Source organism: Sus scrofa, chromosome 7 (assembly GCF_054392235.1).
Source record: "Sus scrofa isolate SSC_HxYL_T2T_F1_AM1 chromosome 7, Sscrofa_HxYL_maternal_Yorkshire_Landrace_v2.0, whole genome shotgun sequence".
In the NCBI taxonomy this organism is placed as follows: Eukaryota; Metazoa; Chordata; class Mammalia; order Artiodactyla; family Suidae; genus Sus; species Sus scrofa.
This window is the reverse complement of record NC_139389.1, coordinates 48,399,893-48,427,349: the sequence shown is the minus strand read 5'-3', so window position 1 is coordinate 48,427,349 and position 27,457 is coordinate 48,399,893. Positions and strand designations below refer to the sequence as shown.

At 37.3% G+C, this 27,457-nt stretch overlaps 1 protein-coding gene across 1 annotated transcript in view; it reads left to right on the top strand.

The window, feature by feature from the left end:
- The window catches only part of SUPT3H (SPT3 homolog, SAGA and STAGA complex component), a 397,798-nt gene that overhangs the window by 309,376 nt on the left and 60,965 nt on the right, over window positions 1–27,457 (top strand). Inside the window, exons 9-12 of the mRNA XM_084968281.1 lie at window positions 2,975–3,087; window positions 3,853–3,960; window positions 7,485–7,652; window positions 18,000–18,110. Coding sequence (XP_084824407.1) covers window positions 2,975–3,087; window positions 3,853–3,960; window positions 7,485–7,652; window positions 18,000–18,110 — 500 coding nt within the window. The remainder of the gene's footprint in view (window positions 1–2,974; window positions 3,088–3,852; window positions 3,961–7,484; window positions 7,653–17,999; window positions 18,111–27,457) is intronic.

The following is a 27,457-nucleotide window of genomic DNA, read 5'->3' as shown; positions in this document are numbered from 1 at the left end:
ATTTTGCCCTCACACTTTAATGATAGTTTAGTTAAGTAGGAAATTGTAGGCTAATAGTTATTAGTTAAAACATGATTCCATTGTCTTTTAGCCTCTGTTGTTGGTTAGAAATCTGCTTGTTTTGTGTTTCCCCTGTGGGAGAAAGGAAGAGAATGAAGCTCTTGCCTCCAGGGCCTCAGTTATATGGGGAAGTGAACAGGCTGGCAGTTGGTAGCTGATAAATAAATATGCAGAAAAGGAAAGAAAGAAGGAACTTCTATAAAAGTTGCCAGGGAAAACCATGCCCTCTGAGGAAGGCTATTTTCAATTAACCCAAAGAACGGTGATTTTGAAGAGACTGGAGTCACAGAAGACTTTCTTCAGAGTGGAGTGATCTTGACAGAGGGCCCCGAGGGAAGGATCAGGAATGGAAGGGCCAGTGAGAAGGTAGAAATTACGAAACAGTGTACAGGGATGAGAAAATGGAATAGTGAGAGAACCTTGAATCTCATCTCCTGATCACTGATGGGGAAGATCAAGTGTTTGAGAATTAACTAACCTTAAATTTCCATATGAAATGATTACATAAAGTTGTTTTCTTTCCAGAACAGGCTGAAATCCCAGGTAGTGTCAGAAAGAGGATAATCCTAGGAACTTTTGACCTTGGGAAGGTTCTCTTTAAATTGTCGCTCAATTTCTGGGATTACCCTTTCTCCGGATAAACTGAGAAGAGCGGTGAAGGCCAAGGAACTCATTCAGCCTCATGCCCCCTCACCTCTGGATGAAAACAAACTAAAATGATTAGGGGTATCTGTGCATCTTTTGTTGGAAGCAGCAATACCCTACAGAGATCCATCTCTGAAGCAGCCCTTCTCCAGGTGATAGGGAGGGAACGAGCTCAAAGAATCCTCACCTGTTGCCAGAATAGCAGTAACCCAAGTGCTTTTGAGGGGCCTCCCTCTCTGCATCTTTTGTGATGGCTAGACAAGTTTGGACCCTACCCTTTTATTAAAGAAATATCTTTCATTCGTTTGTTCATTCATTCACTCATTCATTTCTTCTAGAAATCTCTATTGAGTGTGCCAATGCCAGGTGCTGTGCTAGGTGCTAGAAGACCCCAGAGGCACTCAGTCCTGCCTCTGCCCTCACAGTGCCTGACATCTAGTTAGGAGGCTGCCAGTTCTGTTGCTTAGGTGGACAGATCCTGACAGAACACTGACAACTTTCCTCCCCCTCACTTTTGAAATAAAGTTTTTTAGAACATGGTCACAAAATATCTGTTTCCGTGTTAACTGTCAAAGGAAGACGTGAATAAGGTACATTTTATTGATCTCGCCAAATTGCTGCCTGTTAGCTTGAACTTCAGAAGTATTCCACAGATGTTAAACAAGTGTTTGTGAGCTAGTGCAGCTTGCTAGGTAGATGGAATGTTGCATGTCAGAGAGCATTTGGAAGATCGGTTACTTTAGGGAGGTAGCTTTAAGGGGGATTATCATAATTCTGCCTCGGTTGACAGCTTTGGATATGCGCTTCGCTAGCAGGACTTAATGTCTTCTGTGATTTATTTCACAGAAACTCTTCTGTATGTGGAATCCATGAAGACTGTATCTATAAGGATCAAAACATCATGCTTTGAGTTACTGTTAAGTGCTTTATAGACCTGTGGGACCAGATTAATCAAAAGAAGAATCAGTGGATTTTTCAAGATTATTATGTTATAGATACGAAAAAAAAAAATCTTCACTATCAATCTTTTCCTTCTGGGTTACTAGTTAAATTAGTAATACCTAATGAAGGCCCTGTGTTGAGTTAGACTCCTCTTAGCACTGGTTTAGAGATCTTTAATGGAAGGTTCCATTAGTACTGTCAGGTGTACAGAGAGACATGATGCATGCTGTCAGCCCATAAAAAATTTATAATATGCCTTGAGGAGTTCCCGTCGTGGCGCAGTGGTTAACGAATCTGACTAGGAACCTTGAGGTTGCAGGTTCGGTCCCTGCCCTTGCTCAGTGGGTTAACGATCTGGCGTTGCCGTGAGCTGTGGTGTAGGTTGCAGACGTGGCTCAGATCCCGCGTTGCTGTGGCTCTGGCGTAGGCTGGTGGCTACGGCTCCGATTAGACCCCTAGCCTGGGAACTTCCATATGCCACAAGAGCGGCCCAAGAAATAGCAAAAAAAGACAAAAAAAAAAAAAATATATATATATATATATATATGCCTTGAGAAACTTTAAGCAGACGTGAAAGGATCTCTAATGATACAAGTGTTCAGTAAATGACCAGAGTGGAGAAGTATGCCTTTGGCTTGTTTGGGCAGGATTGATAATGAATGAAAAAGAGTGTAGCTGAATACCCCATGGAGGGGAGGAAGCAGGGGTGAACACACAGAAGGTTATACTCGACCCAGATGATGTTTTAATAGGGAGTGATATGACGGCAGATTGGAATCAGTCTGGATGGTTTTGAGACTCAGGCTTAAGAATTTGAACATCCTCAAATCATCAAAATGTAACTACAGACTCTGATCAGGCCAGGTATCAGTTTATTCTATTTAATGATACTTGCACAACCTTTTTTTTTTTTCAGTTATAGACACATTTTAAAAGGTATTAAAAAAACAGCTTCTGTATGTTCCTTTTTTCATTGGGGATTCTTTCTTACAGAACTTTCTTTCCACAAGAATGAATTAAAGTTACATCATGCAAGTAATTCCTCTGATTATTGTTATAATGTAAACTCTGGCCAATGATAAGTTATTCTGACACATTGTAAGACGTGGTTTAGGCTACTGTGTTATGTAGCATAGATACTAGATAAAAGACGCAGATATAGAAGGGGTTTCTTGGGACTAGAATATCTAGACACTAATAATGCTGTATTATATGCATTGTTTTTCATATGCAGTTGTCAATAGATGCATTTTTCATTTTGTGATGCTAATATGCAGTATTAGAATACTTCAAAAACTGAATTTTTATTATTTTTTTTAATGGCCAGCCAAAAAAGCCTCTAAATTTCGAGACTGGTTGGACTGCAGCAGTATGGAGATAAAACCCAATGTTGTCACCATGGAAATTTTAGCATATTTGGCATATGAAACTGTGGCACAGGTAAGAATTCTAACCTGTCGTGTCAGGCCATCTCTAGCTACTTTCTCCTTATCGCTGTCCATGATCAGTTCTTCCACATGCTGCTTTACCAGGAAGGAGAACAGCCATCTCATCGTTTTCTGAAATTTAATTCAATTATGTTTCTTTGCATTGTCAGCTCTGGTGAGTGTTAGGGTAAAAGTGACTGTTTCTTGCACCTTTAGCCAAACCGGAAATGGAATCCTGGCCTGCTTTTCCCCACATTGAATCCTAAATACTCATCTCTCTTGTTTAGAGATTATTTTTGAGCCTTGAAAAATACCTTTCTAGAAATATACAATCTATGGAGTGCTTACTACTATCTGAGTCTGGAATCACTGCCCTCTAATAATTTCTCAAAGCACGGTTCTTAGACTACAAGCATCTCCTTGGTTCTTGTTTAAAATGTCCAGTTCCAGGATACCCCCCAGAGCAGACCTACCCAATCAGAATCTTGGAGCTTGGAACCCAGAAATCTATATTTTAAAATGCTTCCCTAGGGATGATAAACTTTGAGAACCATTCCTCTAGAAAGGTCACAATATATCACTATATTCCTGGGTATGTTCCTGGGTGGGTCTGTTTAGCAGCCCACGAAAGCACATGCTCATGTCCACAATACAGATTTTTAGGCAGAGAATGTCATTGGTGACTTTTGGGATGTACTGCTTTTAGTTTTGCCATTTCAGTGACATTGATGGTTATTTCCAGCTATGTGACTTTATTTTCATTGCCCTGATCTTCTAGCTGGTGGATCTGGCTCTTCTTGTGAGGCAGGACATGGTAACCAAGGCGGGGGACCCCTTCAGCCATGCCATTTCTGCAACCTTTATTCAGTATCACAGCTCTGCTGAGGTAAGTGTTTAAAAATCTGTCTTTGGCACCTCTGTAGGTTTTTTTTCCTCATGTCCGGTATTTGCCTTAGTAGTTCTAAGAAAAAAGATTATGTAGAGCCTTCAGTCAAAGAATCTTAATACAGTCAACATTTAAGCAAACACCTGCTATGTACAAGGCCCTAACAAGCCACTTAATACGATGATTTTGTTTCACCTTCTCCTTGCCTTATTCAGCTTTCCTAGCCCTTCAGTGAAAGAGTGCCTCTCATTTCCATGGGAAATGAGCACCTGGTTTAGGGAACTGAATAATATATATTACAATTCCTGGTATTTATTTGATAATTTTACCTTCCAGCTGTTGATCCATCTCTAAGCATGGTTTAGAGGAGCATGGAGGCTCCATTTATCCACCGGTATTAAATGAAAATCACAGCTTTTCTCATTCAGTTTATGTTGCTGGAATCCCCACCTATAGGGACTGCAAAGTTTTCTGGCCAACCTTAACCTAAGGCTTTGTGTAATAACTGTGTACCGTTTTGGGTATATAAATATTCTCTGTAAGGAGCATTTGCCTAAAACCCAGAAATGGAATAGCATGTATTGAATGAATTTGCCAGTGTTTGACTTTTTTGGTTTTTTTTTTTTTTTTTTTTTTTTTTTTTTTACTGACATAAACGTTAGTTTCATACAATTCAATCTAATAACCATAGGAAAGGCAGCAAGAAGATTAGGTTAACATCCACAAGTATAGTTGTGAAGTGAGCTTGGGATCAAGTTGGGTAAAACGTAGAACCTGAAAATGACTACGCCCCTTTGAGCATCTGATGAAAACTGTAAACGCTGTCTCTGTAAATACATCAGCAAATCTTGTATGCAATTTCAGGGTATTCAGAGACCCTCCGAAACCATTCTGTGGATGTATGGGATCTGTGAACCCCAAATTTAAGTATCTCTGCTGTAGGTTACTTAGAAAGTACATAAAAATATATGCCTATATCTTATTACAAGCCAAAAGTTTGACATCTTTCTGTGCCCCCTATAGAGCCAGATTGGCTTAAAATTAAAGTAAGAATTAAAATTTTTATTTTTTTATTTTTTTTATGCCCATTAAAAATCCATTTTTCTTGATAAAGGTCATACATCATTATCAACGAACATACTTTAAAAGTCCCTAAAGCCTACCCAGTTGATTAAACACTATTTGTTTTCTTTATGTTACAAAGCCAAATTATGATGTCAAAGAACACCCTTTAAGCTGCCTTTGGTACATGTTCACTTTATGTGTATAAGTATGCTTTTCATCAGACAATTTTGCTGTAACGTTTCTAATTGAAGACATTTATAAGGAAAATGACAAGCCTAGTTTTCCCTTAACATTCAAGGGATTGCTTGCACGGCTAGGAAAACTCTTTGTTCCCCCACACTTGCTTGGTTCTCTAGGGTAGCCAAGCTACCCTGGGCAACTGTTCAACAACCACAAGCTACTGTTCCCTGCTACCCAGTGGTGACGAAAATGGCCTATGTGTGCCGAATTTCCTGGGCTTGCTCGGAGGTGGGAGCACAAGTGTCAGAAAGCATCCTGGCTGAATAGGTCAGTGCAAGCCTCAAACTTTTCCCTGGCCTACCAGACACCACTCCTCCGGTGTGACTGATGGTCAGAGTGAACATCTGGAGGGATGGGAAGTCTTCCTGCCCTGTGTTACCTGACACAACACAGGAAGAATGGCCACTCTAGAGTCGGAGTCTCACTCACCAACATTACAAATCAGCAACCAATATCAAGGGCCTACTTTAAGGACTTCACCAAATGAGGTACAAAGGAGGGCTCTGGAGACTGAAATGATCTGTCTTCAGGGAGATAGAACATTCTGTAAAACAAACAAGGAAGCACATGAACAAGCTGACAAACGAACAATTCAATATTGCATATGCTAATTTCCAAGTGAGGGCACAGACAGAAAGTTCAGAGATAAAAGCAACTCCCTGATTACCAAGAAAGAAGACTTCAGAAAGGAAGCGGGTGTTAAAGGGAAGACAGGACTTTGTTGAAGTGGTCAAGGTGGGGAATACATCGGGCCCCAGAGACAGCACAGGTGTAATTGTAAACTCTGATTGAAATATTCTAGCTAAGGATTCACTGAGAAGGGGTAGTAGGAGGTTAGGTTAGAAAATAAAGGCCTTAGCTGCTTAACGTTAAGTTATTAAGGAAGAGTTGAAAGTTTCTTGGCTAAAGAGCGATGAGTTCAAATGGGTGTTTTAAGAAGATCCAGATGAGGTACTGTCTGTGCGAAGGTGTGTGTGTGTTGGTCTGCATGTGTGTGGTAGATGGGAGTTACACTCTCAAGGGGTGGAGTTAATACACAGTGCATTCTATTTTAGTAGCTATTGTTCTTGAACACTCACCACATAGGGAACTGAGCTAGTTAGCTTGAGCTTTTCAGATTAGCAAGGTTAATCTTCATTCAAGCTACTTTTCTAGATTTTCTTTTTTTTCTAACATAACTTATGCACTGGAGGCAGCCATCTAGGAGATCATCGTCTTTTCTAAGAACAACCGCTCCACATTAGCTTCATTCCTTCTTGGTTGATATTTCTAGACAAGCCAATCAAAGAAAACCTGTTAAAACCCATATCTAAATTTCAGCAAAACATTTTACAAGATTTAGCATAATTTCTAAAATACAGAGACTTGTGGGCCAGTGGATGGTGTGGTTAGTACAGTTGATAGGTGAGAAAAATGTAAATTAACAATATCATATGTGAAAAAGACTTAAAGATTTGCCTATGAGTTTCTTAGGAGCCAAAACAGTGATATTACTGAAAAGGAAACTTGTTTTTAGGCACCATCCCGTAGGATGGACGATGACACAGTAAAGGATGTTTTCTAAGGGAGAGTAATCGAGGGCTGGTGAAGGAACCTGAAAGCATGTCTCATAGTAAGTGGTGGAAGGAACTCGAGGTGTTTCACTTAGAGAAGAGAAGAGGCTGTGAAATGTAATAGCCTTAAAGTGTTTGAAATGTTTCCACATGGAAGAGAGAAGAGACTTGCCGTCATAACCAAAGAAAGCAGATAGATAAGATGGATATTTGGAAGGAAGGAAGCAGCCAGGTGTTGTAGGGGCTAGAGATATAGCTGCCGTGACCCCAAAGTACTGAGTTAGAGTTACTAGGAGAAGACTGGCCACCACTGATACAGCTTCTGGAAGGCATCCTGTTTGGGGGAAAAGTTTAGAGCTTCCTGTTGAATAAGTTTGAAACATTCAAAACTTCTCAGTAAAAATATCTCTGTCTGACAAAATCAGAAACTTTGGAAGCTGTATCTGGGGAATTCTGATTTTATCTAAAGGCTCATGCAGATTATAATTAGTATATTTAGACCCTTAGGTGATAAGATGGTGGCATCACTTCTGTGGCCTGCCTTCACAATAAACTGTGCTTGTATATTTGTAACCTTCGAATGTTATTGAATTTGTGAGATAGTAAACAAAACCAATTGTTAGTAGTTCTGGTCACTTGATTTCAAAGTTGCGTCTCTTTGGACAGGGGTCTTGCATGAAGTCCTACCCAGACTCTCCTGAGAACACACCTCCCCCTACACCAACAGCTCCATCATCTGGATCACAGCACTCAGGGAAAACCACATCAGGACCCTTAGGGAATGGGAGTGCTGGACAAGACTCAGCTAAAACCAAACAAAGGAAAAGAAAGAAGGTCAGTGTATTTTTCTTCTTTTTTCTCCCTCCCTTCCTCCCTTCCTAAGGAGAGATCTTGTTGACTTGTTTTTTTAAAGGTAATGGAAAATGTACCTTTTTTCCCTCATAATTCCGATTTTTTAGAAGCAGCCAAATTACAGCAAGATACTGATTTTTTCCCTAACATTTTATTGTAAAACTTTTAAACATACGAAAAAGTTGAAAGAGAATTTTAGAATGAATACCATATATCTGCCACCTAGATTTTACAATTAACATTTTACTGTATTTATATATTAACTATATATTTACTGTATCTACATACTATATATATGCACCTTATTGTTCTTTTATCTACACATTAGTTCATCTTTTTTTTTTAATGACATTGCAAAGTAAGCTGCAGACATCAGTACACTTCATGTCTAAACATTTCATTATGTATGATTTGTTTATGGTTTCTTTTTCTTAAAAGGTAAAATTTATATACCATGTACCACTCAGTTCTTAAGAATGCCATTTGATGAATTTTGACAAATAAATGAGCCTGTTGTTTTCTAATCACTTCTTAAGATAAAAAAACATTACCTCCAAAAAAAAAAAAAAAGCCTCACCATCCGTTTGGAAAGTTCCTTCATGCCTCCTCCAGTGAGTCCCCCCACCACCCTCAGAAAAGCAACCACCATTCTGATTTTTCATCATAGATTAGTTTTTCTGTTTTAGGACCTCATATAAAGAGAATATAGTATGTAAATTCTTTTCTCTGAAATTCCTTTCACTCTGTATATTTTTGAAGTTTATGTTTTTCAGTGTAAGTGTAGTTTATTCTTCTTTATTGATGAGTAGGTTGCTTGTATGAGTACATCAGTTTACTCATTCTCATATTGGTGGATACCTATACCCAGCTTTTGAGGTATTATGAATAAACCTGTTATGAGAATTATTGTACAAGTCTATGGATAAATTCTTTCATTCCTTTTAGGTAAATAGCTTGGAATGAAATTACTGGGTCATAGAGTAACTATGTGTTCAGTTTTTAAAGAAACTGTAAGAGGAGTTCCCTGGTGGCTCCATGGGTTAAGGATTTGGCATTGTCACTGCCGGGGCTTGGGTCACTGCCGTGGAGTGAGTTCGATCCCTGTCCCCAGGAACTTTCACTTACCATGGGTGCAGCCAAAAAAATAAATAAATTACTTTTATTATATTATTTAGAAAGAAACTGAATTTTTTCCCAAATGATTGTATCATTTTATATTTCTACCAGCAATACATGAGAATTCCAGGTGCTTCACATATTTGCATTGCCATTGTTTTTACTTTTAACCCTTCTAATGGCCATTTAATAATAATTCACTGTAGTTTGAGTTTATATTTCCCTGATAATTGGTAATGTTGAATATTTTTTCATGTACTGATTGGCCATTCATAGATCTTCCTCAGGGAGGAATCTCTGCAAATGTTTTACACAGTATTTTTGAGGTAGGATTGTCTTTTACTACCAGTTTGTAGGAGTTCTTTATACGTCCCCTGTAAGAATCCTTTGTCAAAATATATGTTTTTCACACATTTCCCCTTGGTAGTTAGCCTATTCACTGTCTTAATGGTGTATTGTTTGATAAGCAGAAGTTTTGAGCTAATGAAGTCTAATTTTTCCAGTTTTTTTCTTTGTTTTATTGGCTTCCATCAAGAAACCTTTGGCTACTCCCAGGTCATGATGATATTCTCCTTTGTTTTCTTTCGGAAGCATTTTAGCTTTAGTTTTTATGTTAAGTTCCATTAATCAAGCCAGATTAATTTTCGTGTATTGTATGAGTTGAGGCCAGGCTCAGTCTTTTACATGTGGATGTCTAGTGATGACAGAAACATGTGCTGAGGACTCTTTTCTCCCGCTGGATTGCTTTGGTGACTTGGTTGAAAATAAGATAACCATATATCTATGTCACTTTATTCTGAAGATTTCAGTTTTGTTTTATTGACTTATCAGTTCTTTTGTCATTGTCATCTGTCTTGATTACTGTGGCTTTATAGTAGGACTTAAAGTTGCATAGTGTAAATCCTCAAACTTTATTTTTCAGGCTTAATATGGTTATGTTGTGGCCTTTGCATTTCTGTGTAAATTGTAGAATTAGAATTTAGTTTCTACCATCCAAAAGAAAAAAAGAAAAAAGAAAAAAAAAAAAAGAAAGAGGGCAAGATATAGAGAAAAAGAAAAAGGGCTTTTGAAAGAGTTGGATTGAACACTTAACATCAATTCGAGGACATAATTGTCTTCACAGTATCAAGTCTTAGTATCCATGAACATGGTATATCTCTTCACTTTTCTTTATGAATTTTTTTATTTTTTTTTTTTGTCTTTATGAAACATTTTTAAACCACTGGCAATACTATCTATCCTGAACTCTATTTTATCTGATTAATATAGCTATTCCAGTCTTCTTATGCTGTTTACATGATATATGTTTTTCTGTCCATTTCTTTTCAGTATATGTGTATCTTTAATATTTATGGTACATCTCCTACAAGCAAAAAAATTGTTGGGTCTTGCTTCTTTTTTCTTTTTTATCTTTTAATTTTACTGTTTAATTCTATGATATTTAATGCATTTATTGACGTGGTTTGTATATAGGTCAATGATTGTGCTATTTGTTTTCTTTACTTGTTTTCTCTATTTTTTTCTTGTTTTTCTTTCCTATCTTCTTTTTGGTTATTTATATATTCCTTTAGAAATGCTTTTTAATGTATCTACTGATTTCTTAATGGTATCTCTTTGCATCATTTTTTCAGTAGTTATGCTAAGGACTATTTCATAGACCCTTAAATTTTCAGTGTACTTGGAATTGGTTTTACTGTTTTAGTCACATGAAATGTAAGATTGTACTATTTTACTCACATAAAATCTCCTTTAGTTATTTATTCTATAATTGTCATACATCTTATATCAACATATGTTATAAACCAAAATATGATTTTTGCCTTAAATAATCAAATGACTTTAATGTTTAAAGCCCACTATTTCTCTTTCTTTCTGTTTTTTTTGTTTGTTTGTTTGTTTGTTTGTTTGCCACACTCATGGCACACAGAAGTTCCCAGGCCAGGGATCAAACCCATGCCACAGTGTGACCTGAACCACTGCAGTATCCACTATTTCTTTTTGATGATCAGACTTTCCTTGTGGTATAATTTTCCTTTTTTTTTCTTCCAAATTTCATTTACCATTTGCTATAGTTCATGTTGGCTGGTAATGGTTTCTCTTAATTTTAATTCTTTCTAAAAATGTCTTTACTTTTCTTTCATTCCTGGAAGATGTTTTCACTGGATGTAGAATTCTGGATTGGCAGTTTGACTTTCATTGCTTTAATTACATCATTCTACTGTTTTCTGCCATCCATTCTTTTTAACCATATGTCAGTAAATTTCATGTTTTTATTTCTGTGTACGTAATGTGTTATTTTTCTCTGAATGCTTTCAAAATTGTGTCTTTATTTTTGGTTTTCAGCAGTTTGACCATGCTATCCATAGATATGGCTTTCTTATATTTAGTCTGCTTAGGGTTCACTGATCTTCCTGTGTATTGAACTTTTTTATTTTTTTGTCTTTTTTTTTTTTTTTTTTTTTTTTTTTTTGCCTTTTCTAGGGCTGCTTCCCATGGCATATGGAGGTTCCCAGGCTAGGGGTCTAATTGGAGCTGTAGCCTCCAGCCACAGCCACAGCAATGGCCAGATCTGAGCTTCATCTTCGACCTACACCACAGTTCATGGCAACACTGGATCCTTAACCCACTGAGCGAGGCCAGGGATCGAACCCACAACCTCATGGTTCCTAGTCAGATTCATTAACCCCTGAGCCACGACAGGAACTCCTCCTGAACTTTTTTAAATTGGGCAGAATTTTCAGCAATTATTTCTTAAGATATTTTGTCTACCTTGAGCTCCCACTTCTCCCCTTCTGAGACTCCAAGCACATATTTGTTTGTTTCTTTGATATTCATTCCACATGTCCCTGAAATTCTGTTTAATTTCTCTTTCAATCTTTTCTCTCTTTTTCAGGGTAGATAACTTCTATTGCTCTTTCTTTATGTTCCAGACATTATCTACTGCCAGCTTCAATCTTAACACTTATCCAGTAATGTCTTATACTGGTGTTTTATTTTAGAGTTTTATAATTTCTCCTTGATTCCTTTTTGTAGTTTCAATTTATCTACTGTTATTTGTTATTTATTACCATCGTATTTTATTTTACAATAGCTGCTTTAAAATCCCTGTGTGATAAATTAAATATCTGGATCATTTTAGTCTCCACTGAGTATAAGTCACACTTTCCTGGTGTTGCTGCATGTCTAGTAATTTGGACATTGTGAGTAATACATTATAGAGATTCAGATTCTGTTATATTCCTATGAAGGGTGTTAATGGTGGTAGTAGTGGTGTGTGTATATGTGTGGCAAGCAGTCAGGTTCCTTTTCTAGACTGAATTCTAAAGTCCAAACTCAGATTCCTCTTCAATAACTAGACTCTTTCTTTCCCTGGGTGTCTTGGATTTGGTATTGCACAGGAATAGTTTTGAAGTTAGTTAAGAGATTTGGGTAAAGTTTATACACTGAATTTGGGACTTTCCTTCTTTAATTCTGTCCTCTTAGGATTTTCTTTTTCACTTTACACCCACTGCAGTTGCCCTGAAGTCTGGCCTTTAGTTCTTCATGCCTCTAAGGTTGTGTGCCCTCTGTACTGACTAGAGCCTGCTAAAAATAGTAAAAATAAAAAACTCAACCCACAGCTGTTCCCTTCTCCTAAATGTAGGTACTCCCCTTTCAGATTCCACCTGATTTAGAACAGTCTCTGTTGTGTTTAGATACTTGTTTAGTTATAATTTGTCCAAAGTTGATACTTTTTATCTATAAGCTAGTTAACACAATAAGAACTATTTGCCATTACAAGTAGTGGCACTATGCCAAGGTATAATTTCATAATTGATAGTACACAGATTTAAATTTCAGCCTCATATCTGGTTTCCCTTTCATTTACAAAATGACAGCGTGCACTGCTCATTTATTAAGGGAACCTGATCTATAAGAAACTTCTGTGTTGTAAAGTAGTTTTAAAGAATTTCAGTTATAATGCTCTCTAACTCATTGAATACCTAAAACTAGGGTAATAAAATGTTACCTGAAAGATCTCTTCCTTGTATTTGCTTTACAAAGTATGTAGGAAATTGTAATTAACTTGGTAATTGTGCACACGTAGAATGATTTTTTGCTCTATTTACAAATCTGTATCTTTCTGCATTCAAGATCTTGATATATTTTGATTTGTACTCACAGGAAACTTCAGCTATGGTGGTAACGTGGTACAATTCATTCCACACAAAATAATAAAGCCTCTGTTACATACTAGTTGTGTGTATTAGAAGCTGAGAGATTTGATGTATAGCCATATTTTGATACTGTCATTTTAATCTTGGGAGTGTCCCTTATCTTCACCTCTCATCTATAAAATGAGGAAGTTGGGAGAGTTTAGAATACATGATATCTTCTGTTCTTTCCAGATTTTAGACTGTGTGACTCCTTGAATTTGGTCATTCTTTCTTGCCTTCTCTTCAAACACCTTTCCTAGTTTTATTTTTCTTTAGTTAAAAAAAAAAATCTCTCCCCACAACATTTTAAATCCACTATACTTCAATAAAAATTTTTAAATGCCTTCCTAGTTAAATATATATATATAAAACTACAACTTAATTAACATCTCAAACTTTGAAATGAGAAATTAACTATATTATACTATATAGCCTTTGGCCAAAGAATGCCCAGCTTCATCTGAAAAGAAATCTTCTATAAATACAAAGTACTGGGAGAGCTATACATTTACACAAGAATGAGGAGAAAGAAGACACTTGCCTGGTCACTCAGATCATATATCAACTCATGTGATCAGTGAATGACAGAAGTGAGTAATAATGCTACTAACCATTCACTTGCTCTAATCTGAGATATGTATCACTCTTCTGTAAAATCCAGTGTTTCAAGTTCAACAAAAGATCTGATGTGAAAAGAATAAGAGGCAGTTATCTGAGATTCCACATCCCTAAAATACTTGATTACCAGGCAAGGGGAAAGCTGAGAAAGGATAGAATTTCTTTAAGAGTTGTTTTTCCCAACAGTTTTTATTGGGATTTTCCTTTTTGTCCTTTTTTGTTTTTTGTTTTTTTGTTTTTTGTTTTTTTTTTGGCCATGCCTATGGTATGTGGAAGTTCCCAGATAGGAATCAGACTTGCATCACAGCCTCAACCAGATTGGCAGCCGGATCCTTAACTCACTGCACCACGAGGAAACTCCTCTTTCCAACAACTTTTAGGTTAGGAGGAAAAGAGTCAGGACAGGTACAGACATTTGTAAGAAAAGCTTCAATCTGATTTTGGGCCACAGTTCCAGATGTTGGGGAATTTTATCCAGTGCAAGCCACCAAGGACAAGCAGAAGAACAATACTCAAGTCCAGGAAATATGTAGGACTCTAGATGAGCTTCAGTACCGGTACCGAGCAGCAGTTTCTACATAAAAAGACGTAAATAAAAATGAAATGGAAGAATGCAAGAATACAGAATGAACGCAGCCAAGAAGAATACCTAACATGTGAAGAACTGTACCAAGCACCTTCTACTTGACTTAAGGAAACAAAGAGTTTAGTCCCCACCACAATTTCAACAAATGCACGCTAGACAACAGGACTCAGTATTTGTCAACCATGTGGGTTTCATTTTTGAAGTTTAAAGAATATTTTAAAATGTTGGGCACAATCAGAATGAGAAGCTGATTTGGTATATAAATCTAGCATTCTTCAGATGTATTTATAACATAATATTTTTATGTTAGCTAGCATGTAAATTTAATGCTAATTCTTCCATAACAGTTTTGAAGAATATTACAAAAATTCTGCAGTCACTGCTGAATTAAAAATTCCAGACTTAAATATGAATTGTGAATTTAAACAGATCGCAAGTATCTTGATGATGGCCTAGATGTTTATAGAAATGAGAAAAAGATCCTTATTAAAATGGAAACAATAATGCAAACAACATTTTAGACTTAAAAGTTCCCTTCCAAAGAACTCAGTGGGCAAATCAGGACAGTGTACGCATGTGCACATGGTAACTTAAGCTGATGTTTGCAGTTGCTTAACTAGCAGATAAACCTGAAATTGGCAAAACAAATGTTAATGATGTTTTTCACAAAATTGAATATTTTTATTTTTATATAAATTCATCTTTTTAGCAACAGTAACATGATTCAAACACGCAGGCTTACTTGTCACCATGTCTTATAAATAGCCATCATGACTAGTTTCTAACCTCAGCATCCCACTTCAGTGTTCTCAAGTCCTATTTGATCACCTTGCCAGAGGTTCTGAGAGATTTTGACCAAAACCAAACCTATTTGCAACAGTAGAGAAAGAGTAGACTCTCCATTGGCCATGGAGAAAAGACATGAAAAATCCACTCTGCAGGGAGAAAGGAGATTCCATAGAGGAGTGCACTGGAAGGACCTCCTGGCCACTTAGTGTGCAGGATGCTGACCCTCTTGATGTCTCCCTTTTGCGTTTCCACTGGAGTTTCCACTGGAAGACTTATTTAGATTCCACTTCCAGCCAATTTTTTGTGTGTTCATTCCCACAGATGAATAGAATGCTTCCACTTACTTCACAAGCATTTGCTGTACCAGCAGGTAATGAGTCTGTATTAGGCATATTCACCTCTTGGAGCCCAGTGGACTCACAGGAGAGTCTGTACCCTTCCCAGGCACCTAAAAACTACATTTATTCTAATCTGGTCTAACTTGAAACAAAGTATTTGGAATGAAAATCAAGAAAGCACTATTTAAAAAAAAAAAAAAAAACACTGTGTATTTTTATATGAGTGCCAAAGTCAGGGGTTAAAGTAACTTAATCCTTGTTATTATGGGCATAGCAGATATGTTATTTAGGGTATTGTTGGGATGAACTTGAGAAAGATACCCTAGAGTAAATTCCTATTTGGCTTATTTCAAATCTTGTTAAAATAATAGAAATAATCAAGATTTGTTTTACATTTTAAGTCTTATTTCAGGTTCAGCATGGATAATTAGCAGATACTCTTTGTAGGAATTTTTAAATTATTTTACTAGTTTATAATAGAAAAAGCATGCACAGAGTACAAGAAGTATATTTAAAATGTACAGCAGATATACAATGAAAAATATTTCCTCTAACCAGTGTCCTCCAGACTAAACTCTTAAGAGATAGGCACTGTTAACTGATTTGAGGGGTACCCTTGCAGAACTGTTCTGTGCTTCAATGAGCATATCATGTTCAACCTTTTTATTAAAGAGGTGTAAAATAGTTATTCATTTGGACACCTAGCATTTTTTTCAAACAATGTGTCTTAGGGATAGCTCCATAGGATTACATATGGAACCGTCTCATTCTTCTTGGTAGTTGCTGTGGTTTCTGTGGCATTGAATGAATGTATCATAATTTATTTCATTGTTCTCACTGATGAACATTTACCCCATCAATTCAAATCGTGCAACAATGATTATCTATCTATATTATTTTATACTTTTGCAATGTATCTGGAAGATTAATTTTCAGAGGTGAAATTGTTAGGTCAAAAACAGTTGTGTCTTTTCATTTTGATAAGATTTACCAAATTGCCATCCATAGAGGTTGAACTAGATATACCCCTTTAAGGAATCCTGAAAGTGGTACTTCTAGAGTTACAATAATATACAAGCTACAATTTGCTTTTCTTGATTCTTTACTGTTGATGACCTGGTATCTGGTATCCACTGCACTTTTAAGTAAATTAGCTTATCATTCCAAGAACATGGAAGAGGTTCCATTTTCTTTTTGTCCTTTTTTTCTTTTTTTGGGCCACAACCACGGCATATGGAGGTTCTCAGGCTAGGGGTCAGATTGGAGCTGCAGCTGCCAAACTACAACACAGCCACAGCAATACCAGATTCGAGCCACATCTGTGACCTACACCACAGCTCACAGCAATGCCAGATCCCTAACCCACCGAGCAACGCCAGGAATCGAACCTGTGTCCTCATAGTCAGATTTGTTTCCCCTGAGCCATGATGGACACTCCCGGAGGTTCCATTTTTAATTTCAGTCATAACCTAAGGCTATTAACAGCTAACATGCGTCAGGTATTTTTTTACACATATCAACTCATTTAATTTTCATAACAGCCCTATAAAGCAATCATAATTATTACCCAGTTTTGTAGATGAGGGAACTGAAATGCAGAGATAAATTCATAACTTGTCAGAACTGGTAACTGACATGACAAGAATCTGGTGTTTGGACCTAAGTGTTTGGAAGCCAGAGCCTACAGCTGAATTATGAGACTATAATGCCTCCATGTTATTTATTATTTTATTGTTTTATTTTTTCTTTTTACCGCTGCACCTGCAGCATAAGGGAAGTTCCCAGGCTAGGGCTCAAATTGGAGCTGCAGCTGGCAGCCTACACCACAGCCACAGCAACACCAACACCAGATCTGAGCTGCATCTGCAACCTATGCCACAGCTTGCAGCAGTGGCGGATCTTTAACCCACTTATCAAGGACAGGAATCAAACCTGCATCCTCACAGAGACAATGGTTGGGTCCTTAACCTGCTGAGCCACAATGGGAACTCCCCATTTTATTTTTTTTTAAATCATGTTACATACCTTTCTTGAGTTGAAATGTATATTCTTATTGCAAATAAATTTTCTCTTATGTCTTTTTGAACTTTCAAACTCTGCCTTTTACAGATAAGGCAGATTAAAAAGAAGGTCTGTTTTATTTTGTTTTTGCACAGAGGACACCTAGAAAATTAGGAACCAAGTTGAAATGATCTTTTATAACAATCCCCAGTATTAGTATTATAAATATATAGCACTTTTACGTTTTTCATTTTGAAATTGATGACCCTCAAGTTATTTCAGAAATATATCCAACAAGCTCCCAAGAAACATTTATAATAATGAATGTTTAAATGTTTTTTTTAAAAAAAATAGCTTCCTGTGGTTCTTTCAGCAAGCCCCTGTGACACTTTTCATCTGCACGCAAGTGGCCATATTCTCCTGTACCTTGACGTGTAGACCTAGGTGAAATATTGTGGGCATAAAAATTGCATTTGGTTGGTCTGCTAGGAAGGGGTCACGTAAAAGTCATCTTTGATTTGTTAATGGAATTTTTTTTTTTTAGATGTAGTGTAGGGCGGCAGTGATGTGCATCCTAAGGGGAAAAAACCATCCATTTTATAAAAGTTTATTTTCATATTTTATACACTGTAGTTCTGTTGTGTGTTTTTGATTTAGTAACAATTTATGTGCCTTTCTGTCGCAGAGCACCGCGGCCTGTGGTGTTGAGGCTCACAGCGATGCCATCCAGCCCTGCCACATCAGAGAGGCCGTTCGACGCTATGGCCACAAGATTGGCCCCCTTTCCCCATTCACAGTACGTAATAACAGAGTTATAAAAAGTTATATTTATAATCTGAAAGAATTTTGATTTTCAAGTGGTCAAATGAAGCAGCAATGGAATTGTTGAAAGCAATTTGTGGTGACTGTAATTTTGTTGTATAAAAGTGGCATAATTCTCTTGGGAAATAAACGTTAGTCATTTTTGTCTCTTTTTGGAAGGACAATTTTTTGCTACAAAATATTATTTTCTTTCAATTACAAATTATGCTTTTTTTGTTGGGGCTTATATTTTCTATTTTGCAAAGCTTGGGTTTATAAAACTTTTTTGTCAAATTACATGTATCCAAATATTGCTAGAAGCACTTTATATTTTAAAATTGGTTAGATTGGCAATACCACTTCTATCAGATGTTCTGCTCCTAAACATACTTTGAGTTGGAAGAAGAAGAAATGATTTCTTTACTGGCTTTGAAGTAGGCTAGAAGGCAGACAGTCTTCCACATCTTCAGATGGTTTTAAAGCTTATAATCAAGGTTTGTTTTTCGTTTTCTTTTTTTTTTTTTAATGGAGAATTAAAGACTTTGTGTTTCAATAGCCTAAAGAAAATGTGTGTGTGTGTGCGCATGTGTTTATGTATGTGTGTGTGTTTTAATTAAATTTTCATCTATGCCTCTTTTAAAAAGTCTGTATTCATGTTGATACAACTTTTTCCAGGTTATTCTCTGTTTATAATGAATTGGTTTGATTTTTCAGAAAGTGAGGTTTGATTTATGACAAAAGAATAGTAGAATTTACCATTTGTTTTTTTATATGCACATCTGCTTTACCATGCTAAATCAGAATATGTGTATAACACCATACATATGTACCTAAGTATAACATACAGTATGTGTTTTTGCTGAGTGGATTTTACTTCTTACCTGTTGATAGAAGTCATGACGTCTTTCTTCTAAGTTAGATCATCTCCTTTTTTCCTGTGTGGGGTTAGTAAAGGGAATGCTTCCTTACCGTTTTGTTGTTTTCATTAGTTATTGTTAATTGTACACATTCTCAGTGGGACAGTAAGAATACGCCAAGGTTTTTTATATGACTCTAGAAGCCTTTTGTAATGGTGACAATTATTTTTACTTCTGTTTAATATTTTAAATCTGTCATATATTATAAGAACATGGTTTATCATATTTATATTAATTCTATATTGCTGATTAAGCAATATTTCCTTTTGCGTAAGTGTTTTTAGATTATTATAATTGAAAAAAATGAAATCAGTATCTCTTTTTTTTTTTTTTTTTTTTCGTACATGACAGGTGAGATACTTTATAAGCAATGAGCCAAAAGGGAGCTGAGACTTAGAAAAATTTGAAATGGTTGGAAGAATCTAAAAATCTGCTGAAGTTGAAAGAACCAGTCTATAACAAAGAATTAAAAATATCAAGTCCATAGATAAGAGCCAAATAATGACTAATAGGTTGAGGCAGTGGAGTGGAGAGAGAAGAAAAAGGCAGAGTTGATAGTAATTTTGAAGTAATTAAAGGGTAGCAAAGGGAAATAGGATTTTGAGAAATAGCCTAAAATGGGAACTAAAAGTAATGGATAAAATTGTGTAAAGGAAACTGTATCTAATGCAAGGGGGAAATCTCCTCATCTTGAAGTCTGTGACGTTTCCTCAAAAAGAAGTGCTGGCAGAGGGTAGCTGCTTAATTCTTCCAGTTTTTTTTTTTTTTTTTTTTAATGTTTTTTATTTTAACAAAGTGTGGACAGATCACTTGAGAACTGGTGGCCTCAAACGTCCTGGTTGATGGCATTATGGGAGGGAGGGTGTATACATGTATGTTCATTCCTGTATGTCTAACATGACATTCTGTTACTCAGCTATTGTTGTTTTTATAATCTAAGGTTGTAGTATATAGTCAAGGAATATACTTGAAACCAGACTCAGATGTAGTATAAGCTAATTTTTGTCTAATAAACATATAACCATTCTGGTTTTTAAACTTAAGAATCCAATTTTAAAGTGCTTAGTTTAAATAGACCTGGAAATAAGAACAAATAAGCCATGATCTAGGAGGGTCACTTAGCCACTACCAGAGGAATAGGGCAAAATCAACAGCAGATGAGGCAGCCCTCCACCACAGAGGGACACTGAGTTTTCATCACTCCTCACAAAAGACCCACCTTGAAAGGGTGATTCTGTCACCTGGAGCTGTAAGAATTGGCCCCACCTACAGGACTGACTCTGCTTCCTCCATTTGATATCATAAGTAGTAGGGTCAAGCCGACAGGGTTTCTTGGTACATAATACAATACATAAATCTGCTTTTTAAAGTTACAAATTTTCTTTAGAGTAGCTTTTCAGGCTATGTATGCTAACAGTGTCAACACCTGCCTGGACTCCCTTGTACTTTCAGCAGCTAAAAGGCGGCACTCCTGATGCTGGGGATGCTCATGCCGAGTTCCCTGCTGCCCACTCTCTGAGATGATGCTTTATGCTGCACTGGGGACACCTTGCTACCTTTGGCTTTGAGCTGTGGCTCCTAAAGAATAGTGTTTTGTCTAGATTCTCGCTGTGTACGAGCAGTAGGTAGTGCCCGTAGTTACCTCTGAAGCCCAATCCCAGCACTCAGTGAGAAAGGGTGGAAATGGCTGATAGAAAACCAGAACTATAATTTCGAAAGCCAGAGAAAGCAAACTGCATTCATCGACTGGGATGATGTAATCCCGTGTGTAATGCCTAAATATATTTTAGTTTCTCTTGAGTGATAGTCACAGTAGAAAAATATCTCACCCCCCTGAGCTTATAATATTGAAAGTGGCTTTCTACTGAAGTAGGATAGCAAGACAATACAATTTCTCATTTAAGCCTGGTCAATCATCTAAATAGTACCTTAAGTGCATTCCTAGACGTGAGTCACTTCAGTATCCTCTCAACTGTCTTGGATTGCGAGACAGACTTGACAGTATTTTAAAACTGGCTAAGACTTGAGAAAGCCGGTCAGTCTCAGTCTCAGAGAAGCCTTGCCTTGTACCCAACGGCTCCTTGCAAGAGGGACAGGGCTGTCCCTGGAATCCAGCCCCCTGGCTCTCAGCTGACTCCTCCTCCACTGCAGCCCTTAACTTGATGAGTACCTATCTCTTAGGGGTGCTAGGGACCCTGTCACATCATTGGCTCGTGAGGAGTGTTCGCCAGAAACAAATGGATCGAAAATAAGAAATTCCCTTTGAGAATTCCTCATACTTAACTTCTAAAAACAGAAGTGCTATAGCAGATTGCTTTAACTATTTTGACCTAGAATTTCACAATCTTTAATAATTCTTACATCTGACAGGCATTAGATTTGTCTGCATTTTGTGTGTTCAACCTGGAAAATTAAATGCCACAAAATATTGGAAGAGTTTTCAAATGTAAATACCAAGTAGAAACTGGGTACAAATTCTTAAGTTTTTGATTTTTATTGGAAGTAAAAATGTCTCAATAAATTTTTGGAAGTCCTAAATCTATTGTTATAGATTGGAGCCAAATATACTTCTGTAGCTGTGGGTCACTAATTCTCAGGGAAAAAAAATTAATATGTAGCATATTTATCATATGAGAATAACCTGAAAGTTATTTTCTCTAGAAAAAAAATGTTAATTTTTAAATTTTGTTGGTTTTGATTTTAAAAGTAAGGTGAAGTCTAAATTTCAGTTAACAAAGTTTATTATGTCAAATTATATGAAATAAATAGTTTCTCTAGGTCAAAATCAGTTGAATATCAGAACTTTCCTATAGTTCAACTAACATAGTGTTCAATTTAGGATTCGTTAGGGAGAGAATGTTTGAAATTTAGTGATAAAGACATTGGAAGCGATTGGGAGATAAAATCATTAGAAAGTGTTGGTTGATCATATAATAGCTTATATGATATTTTAAAGAACCTATTCGCCTGCACTATGTTATTTATTCTTATAACACAGCGAGATGAGTGTTATTATCCCACTTTGTGGATAAGAAAACTGATATTTAGAGAAAGAGGAAGTACCAGCTTAAGGTTACATTGTAAGTCCCAGAGTTCTATCTGTGGACAGAAGCTAAATACTCTGCGGTTCCCTGGGACCACAGGCTTCAATGAATTCTCACTAATCCTCCCATTAAACTTCCTCTTTGCAGGCTGGCCTCAATTCTTAACTCTTTAAGTGGTCTTATCCTGAAAATGTGTGATACTGTTTCCTAAACTACATTGTGTAGAGGACAGGTGTTCCAAGAGGTATTAGAAGATGCTCCATAAGAAAAGGAAGTTTCTTTATCAAATTCCAGAAAATATATTACACGTACAAGATTCACTCTTAAAATCTCATTAAATAAGAACAGTGAAGGTGTTTCAAAGTTGTGCTATAACATATTTATCTCAGTATCCACTTTATTTTCATATTTTATTTATTCAGCATTGAGAAGTTTTGATTCACAGATATAACAGTTTTCAGTAACAGCCTACACAGGCCTGCTAGTCTTGGCTCAAAAGAGAAATAGTAAGAATTCTTTGCTTAAAAGTTGTTTCACTAATGCTATTTAAAAAGTGTTCATGTTTTTAAACTGGCAGTGTTTAGAGGGAATCAATATATGGATTTCTTATCTAATGTAACTCTTCATGGTTTTTTGGAAAATATTTTTACGGTATCTTAAAACATTATAAGTTATTCAAAGATATCATAAAGAAAAATCTCAGTCACTTGAAGACCCTTCCCTGAAAAAAAGCTTTAGTTTCAAATTTACTTTGCTTTTGGAATACAAATTTGGTGAACTCATGACTGATACTTTTACTGCTTTTATAAGCACAACATCCATAATTCTCTATTGCCAAGTAGTGTTGGCATAATCACGTTACACTGTAAAACTGTTTAGTTAATAATTTTTAATCATCAGGCAGATAGGGGGAGAAAGGAAGAGTGCGCTTATGTCATTTGAACTTTCTACAGCAACACCTTAAATTGAGATGGCCAGTGAATTTGTTTATGAAGAGTTATCGAGTTCCATTTTGAAAAAAAACGTGGTATTAGTAACAGCTGATATATCTCTTCAGTAAGCAGTGACTACTCCAACACATTTTGCATTTTTCTGCCTTCACTTGGATATATTAAAAAAAAAAAAAAAAAACTAAGGTTCCCATTGTGGCGCAGCGGAAACAAATCCAACTAGGAACTATGAGGTGGCAGGTTCGATCCCTGGCCTTGCTTAGTGGATTAAGGATCCGGAACTGCTGTGAGCTGTGGTGTAGGTCACAGACACAGCTCGGATCTGGCATTGCTGTGTGGCTGTGGCGTAGTCCGGCGGCTACGGCTCTGATTAGACCCCTGGCCTGGGAACCTCCATATGCCTTGAGTGCAACCCTGAAAAGACAAAAGGCCAAAAAAAAAAAAAAAAAAAAAGCTAAAAGGCCGGAATTCTAATAAGACATAGCTTCATAATCCATAAAACATTTACAAGTTCAGATACAAAACATAAGATGTCAGAACCTTTATTTTGAGGTGCACAAAAATTGTAGATGGGTATTCAAGCCAGACACCCCTGAGGCCCCCACAAGTCCTGCCGAGAATCCTAGGATTTTTCAGGAACATCATTTGAAAAGGAGAAAATCTGTGTTCTCTAATGGGGAAGCTGGATTTGAAGTAGTTTAAGAAGTTAACATATGTCTCTTCATTGTAAAAAGCAAACTTGGAAAACAGAGGAAGAATTTGAACATGAGTGCAAGGAGAGAGGAGTGCTTGCCAAGTAAGATGAACTTTTTGAGCAGAATATTCTAAAAGGACCACATTTTGAGATTTGAATGTGTTCTTATAGTTTCTTGGTTTTTGCCATCTTCTGAAGGAATGGAAATAGAACGGGAAAATATTTTGAGTGACTCCCAGAGGAAATTATTTTTTCTTTAAAAAAAAAAAATCACAGTATTCTTTTATCTCATAAAGTCATAAAGGCCGCAGAAAGATAAGTGGGAAGGAACCAGACTAAGCTGAGAAATGGCTGAACTTAAAAATCGTGCTCTAAAAATGGCAAGAAATTCCTTTTAAGTCTATAAGGTTATAAACATTGAATTAGACATAAACTCAATATGTTAAATTGCACATGTTTGCCTAGTAAAAATATGATTTAAATTTTTCCCTTAATTTGTATCTAAACTAGGTGAATATTAGAAAAGAACACATTAGTTTTATTGAAATAGATTCTTTATCTTAAGTGTGTTTTGTTTAAGTAAAACATTTGTATAGTTTTATTGAGAGTGTGACAGAAATTCCCTCCAAACAGCCATGATGAGGCCTGTCGAACTCGAAATGATTTACTTTTTGATGATTTCTTAAATAGTGTTACATACTTTAGTCATACACATACAATCATTGAACTGCCATTTAATTTGCTCATGTAGTTGCAGAGTTAATCCTACAACATAATAAGTGGATTGTTTTAAGTGGAAAATTTACACCTTCCAAAAATGAAACTGATGCCTTGCTCCTATTGTGCCCAGCATATATTTAAGGCTATATCCAAGGTAGGAAAAATACGCAGGAAAAAAATAATTATGCCTTGTTTTCCTGACTGGTGTTTTAATTATGATTTGATTTAAACCAAGCCCCCTAGGCTATGTATGTACAGATCAAATATTCTACTCCCACACACCGCCTCTGCATGACCCCAAGCTGTGAGAAGAGAAAATTCTTAGCCCATATGTCAGTCAGATGTTAATTCTTGCCCTGGCACCTGGATAGGCTCTCCCACCTGATTGGAGTGCATTTGCAGTTCTGGGCATATACCCAAAACGTGGAGCTGGCTCTCCAGATCAAGAAATATTTTGGCTGATTAGTTGGCAGAGGTCACAAGAGCAGAGCCCACTGTCGGGCTCTGAACTTGCCCAGGTGCATTCAAGGTGACAGCTGGGCAGCTGTGCCCCTGGTGGAAATACCAGGGAAGGAGTATTTGAGTTGCCTCTCTGGCTCCAGAAGTTCACAGCCTGGCCTTACAGGTTCCTGTCAATTCCAATTCAAACACTTGTGCAGATTTTATAGTTTCCAGGAGAGAAGTCAGAGACTGGATTTCTGGCCCTGATTTACTTCTACATTCCTGATCTAACCTAAAACACTCGTTCCCCTATTCTGGACTAATTAGGTAAGAGCCTAATAAGTAAATAAGTTAGAGTTGACAAACATTCCTCATCCACACAAGCTTTTGGTGTTTTAAAAAGGGAGAGAGAGAGAAGAGACCCAAAAGGCAGAGAGGAGAGGGGAAGAAAACAAGCCTGGGCTCCGCACGGTGCTTCTCTCGGACCTTTTAGGGAGCGAGCCTCCCTCGGGTAAATGAACTTCACTTCTGCCTCTGGCAGCAGCAGTATCTTTCACCCCCTCAGCCAGCTCACAAGCGGTTAAAATAATAAATGAATAAGGAGGCTAGACTGTTTACTGCTCCAAGTCAGTCTGTCACCTGCCACTGCTGGAAAGACAGTTTCAAGTTCATGCTTTCCTGCCGGGGGCAGGCACCCTTCACACACAGAGGACAGCACTTGCTTTCTGAGTTAGGACTTGGTAGTTGCAGCCCGTTTGTCAGAACCCTCATTAGTGCGATTGAACTGGACATGATATAGAAGTGGAAGGACCAGTCGTAACATCCCCACACCACCTGAGACCCTTAGAGCTCTGGTATTGCCACCTAGTAATTCAATAAACAATTGCCAAATTGTGTTGCGGTGGGGGTGCGACTTATGGAGATGAGTAGCTGGATGTTCCAGGATCGCAAAGGAGATGCGTGTGTAAGCAGTGCTGTGTGGTTGGCGTTGTGACTGCGGGGTGGACACGGTTCCTCCAGTGGAAAGGAGACCACAGTCTGACTGAGGAAGTCACGGAAGCTTCATCAGGTTGCTAATGTTGGTGCTGAGTTAATGAGACAGAGGCGAGGAAAATGAGTAAGAATTATGAAAAAAAAAAATAATTCAGGTAGGAAGAAAATGGGGTGGTGGGAGGGAATAAACTGTAGGCAAGCAGAATTGGCTGTTTGGGCCAAGGTGAGGAGCTGAGTCTGGAGTCCTTTGAGAGGAGATGGAGCATCTGAGGAAGGCAGATGGCAGTTTGAGTGGGACTTTGAGTCCCAAGCCACTCTACACGGACTCCATGATGTAGGCCAGCAGGTCTCCAACCGTACTCTGCAGGAACCAGAGGTATTATTTTACAGGTATTCTGCAAAATAACAAAGTGTTTTCCTAAATAATACAGTTCAACTTTTATCTCTGATATATATGGAGTTGTCAGTAAGATTTTGTTTGGAAAACTTTTTAAACAACAGGTACAGTCATCAAGGAACTATTTTAGAGTTGTTGAGCAAGGAATCGATACGAACAGATTTGTATTATTTTAAAAGAAAAAAATAATACAGCCAACAGTGTGGAGGAGGGACTGGAATTAAATGTATTTGGCAGAGACACCAATCAGGTGACCGCTGCAATATTGCAGGCGAGAGGGCAGAAAAGCCAGTGCTGAGTCAGTGACATCGAGAACCGAAAAGACAGAATGTATTCAAGGGATATCTGGCATAAAGAATAAATAGAGCAAGATCCTGAGCAAAAGAAGAATAAAGGTAGATAAGTTTGTAATTGAGTCAGTACATAAAACAGATGATTAGAAATAGTGTCAAGAATAAATTCAGTACTCAAACGCTTACAGAGAATTTGCATGAAGTTTAAAGATTCAACAAGAAAACTAATTTCTAGGGGATTTCCTTGGGGGAAGGAGGGAGAATTCAATGCATAGTTCACCTGAACCTACAAAAAAACCAGACATTCTAGCTTTCTGTTTGACCTTCTGGGAGTGTTTATATATATGACCAGAAAGCCCCACGTATTATTATGCTGTTTGGATGAACAAATTGACTTTCTTAGCCATTAATGAATTTGGTCATGCATTCCTGAAAGATGACTATCCTCTAACCAGATTTTGAAATTTTTTTTCATCATTAAAGCCATGCCTCTAATAGCTTTGTGCTACTATAAGTTCCAAAGCATGGTTTTCCTAAACTTGGACTAGTGGCTGTCCTCTCTCTGTGAACCCGTTGTCTCCACCACCCCAAAAAGAAGCCTTGAGGGAAGTAATGAGAGCAAGTCGGAGTCAGACACCAGATTCTCGAGGACCAATGGGTGGGTACGTTGTTAGCCCCCAGAAACCCAGTCTTAGGGATTGTGGCGATGCTTCTATGTGGAGACGCGCTGTGCTCAGTTCATCCTTAACTGTTTCTTACTCCCCAACGACACTTCCATCTGTGAGAAGCTCAGTCTCAGGTTCAGACTTTTTACCCTTCCCTGCTACGAGTCCCTCCTTCAGATTTATGAAAGAAAACATTTCTTTCTGTGAAAGGTTTTTGTGCCCCCGCAT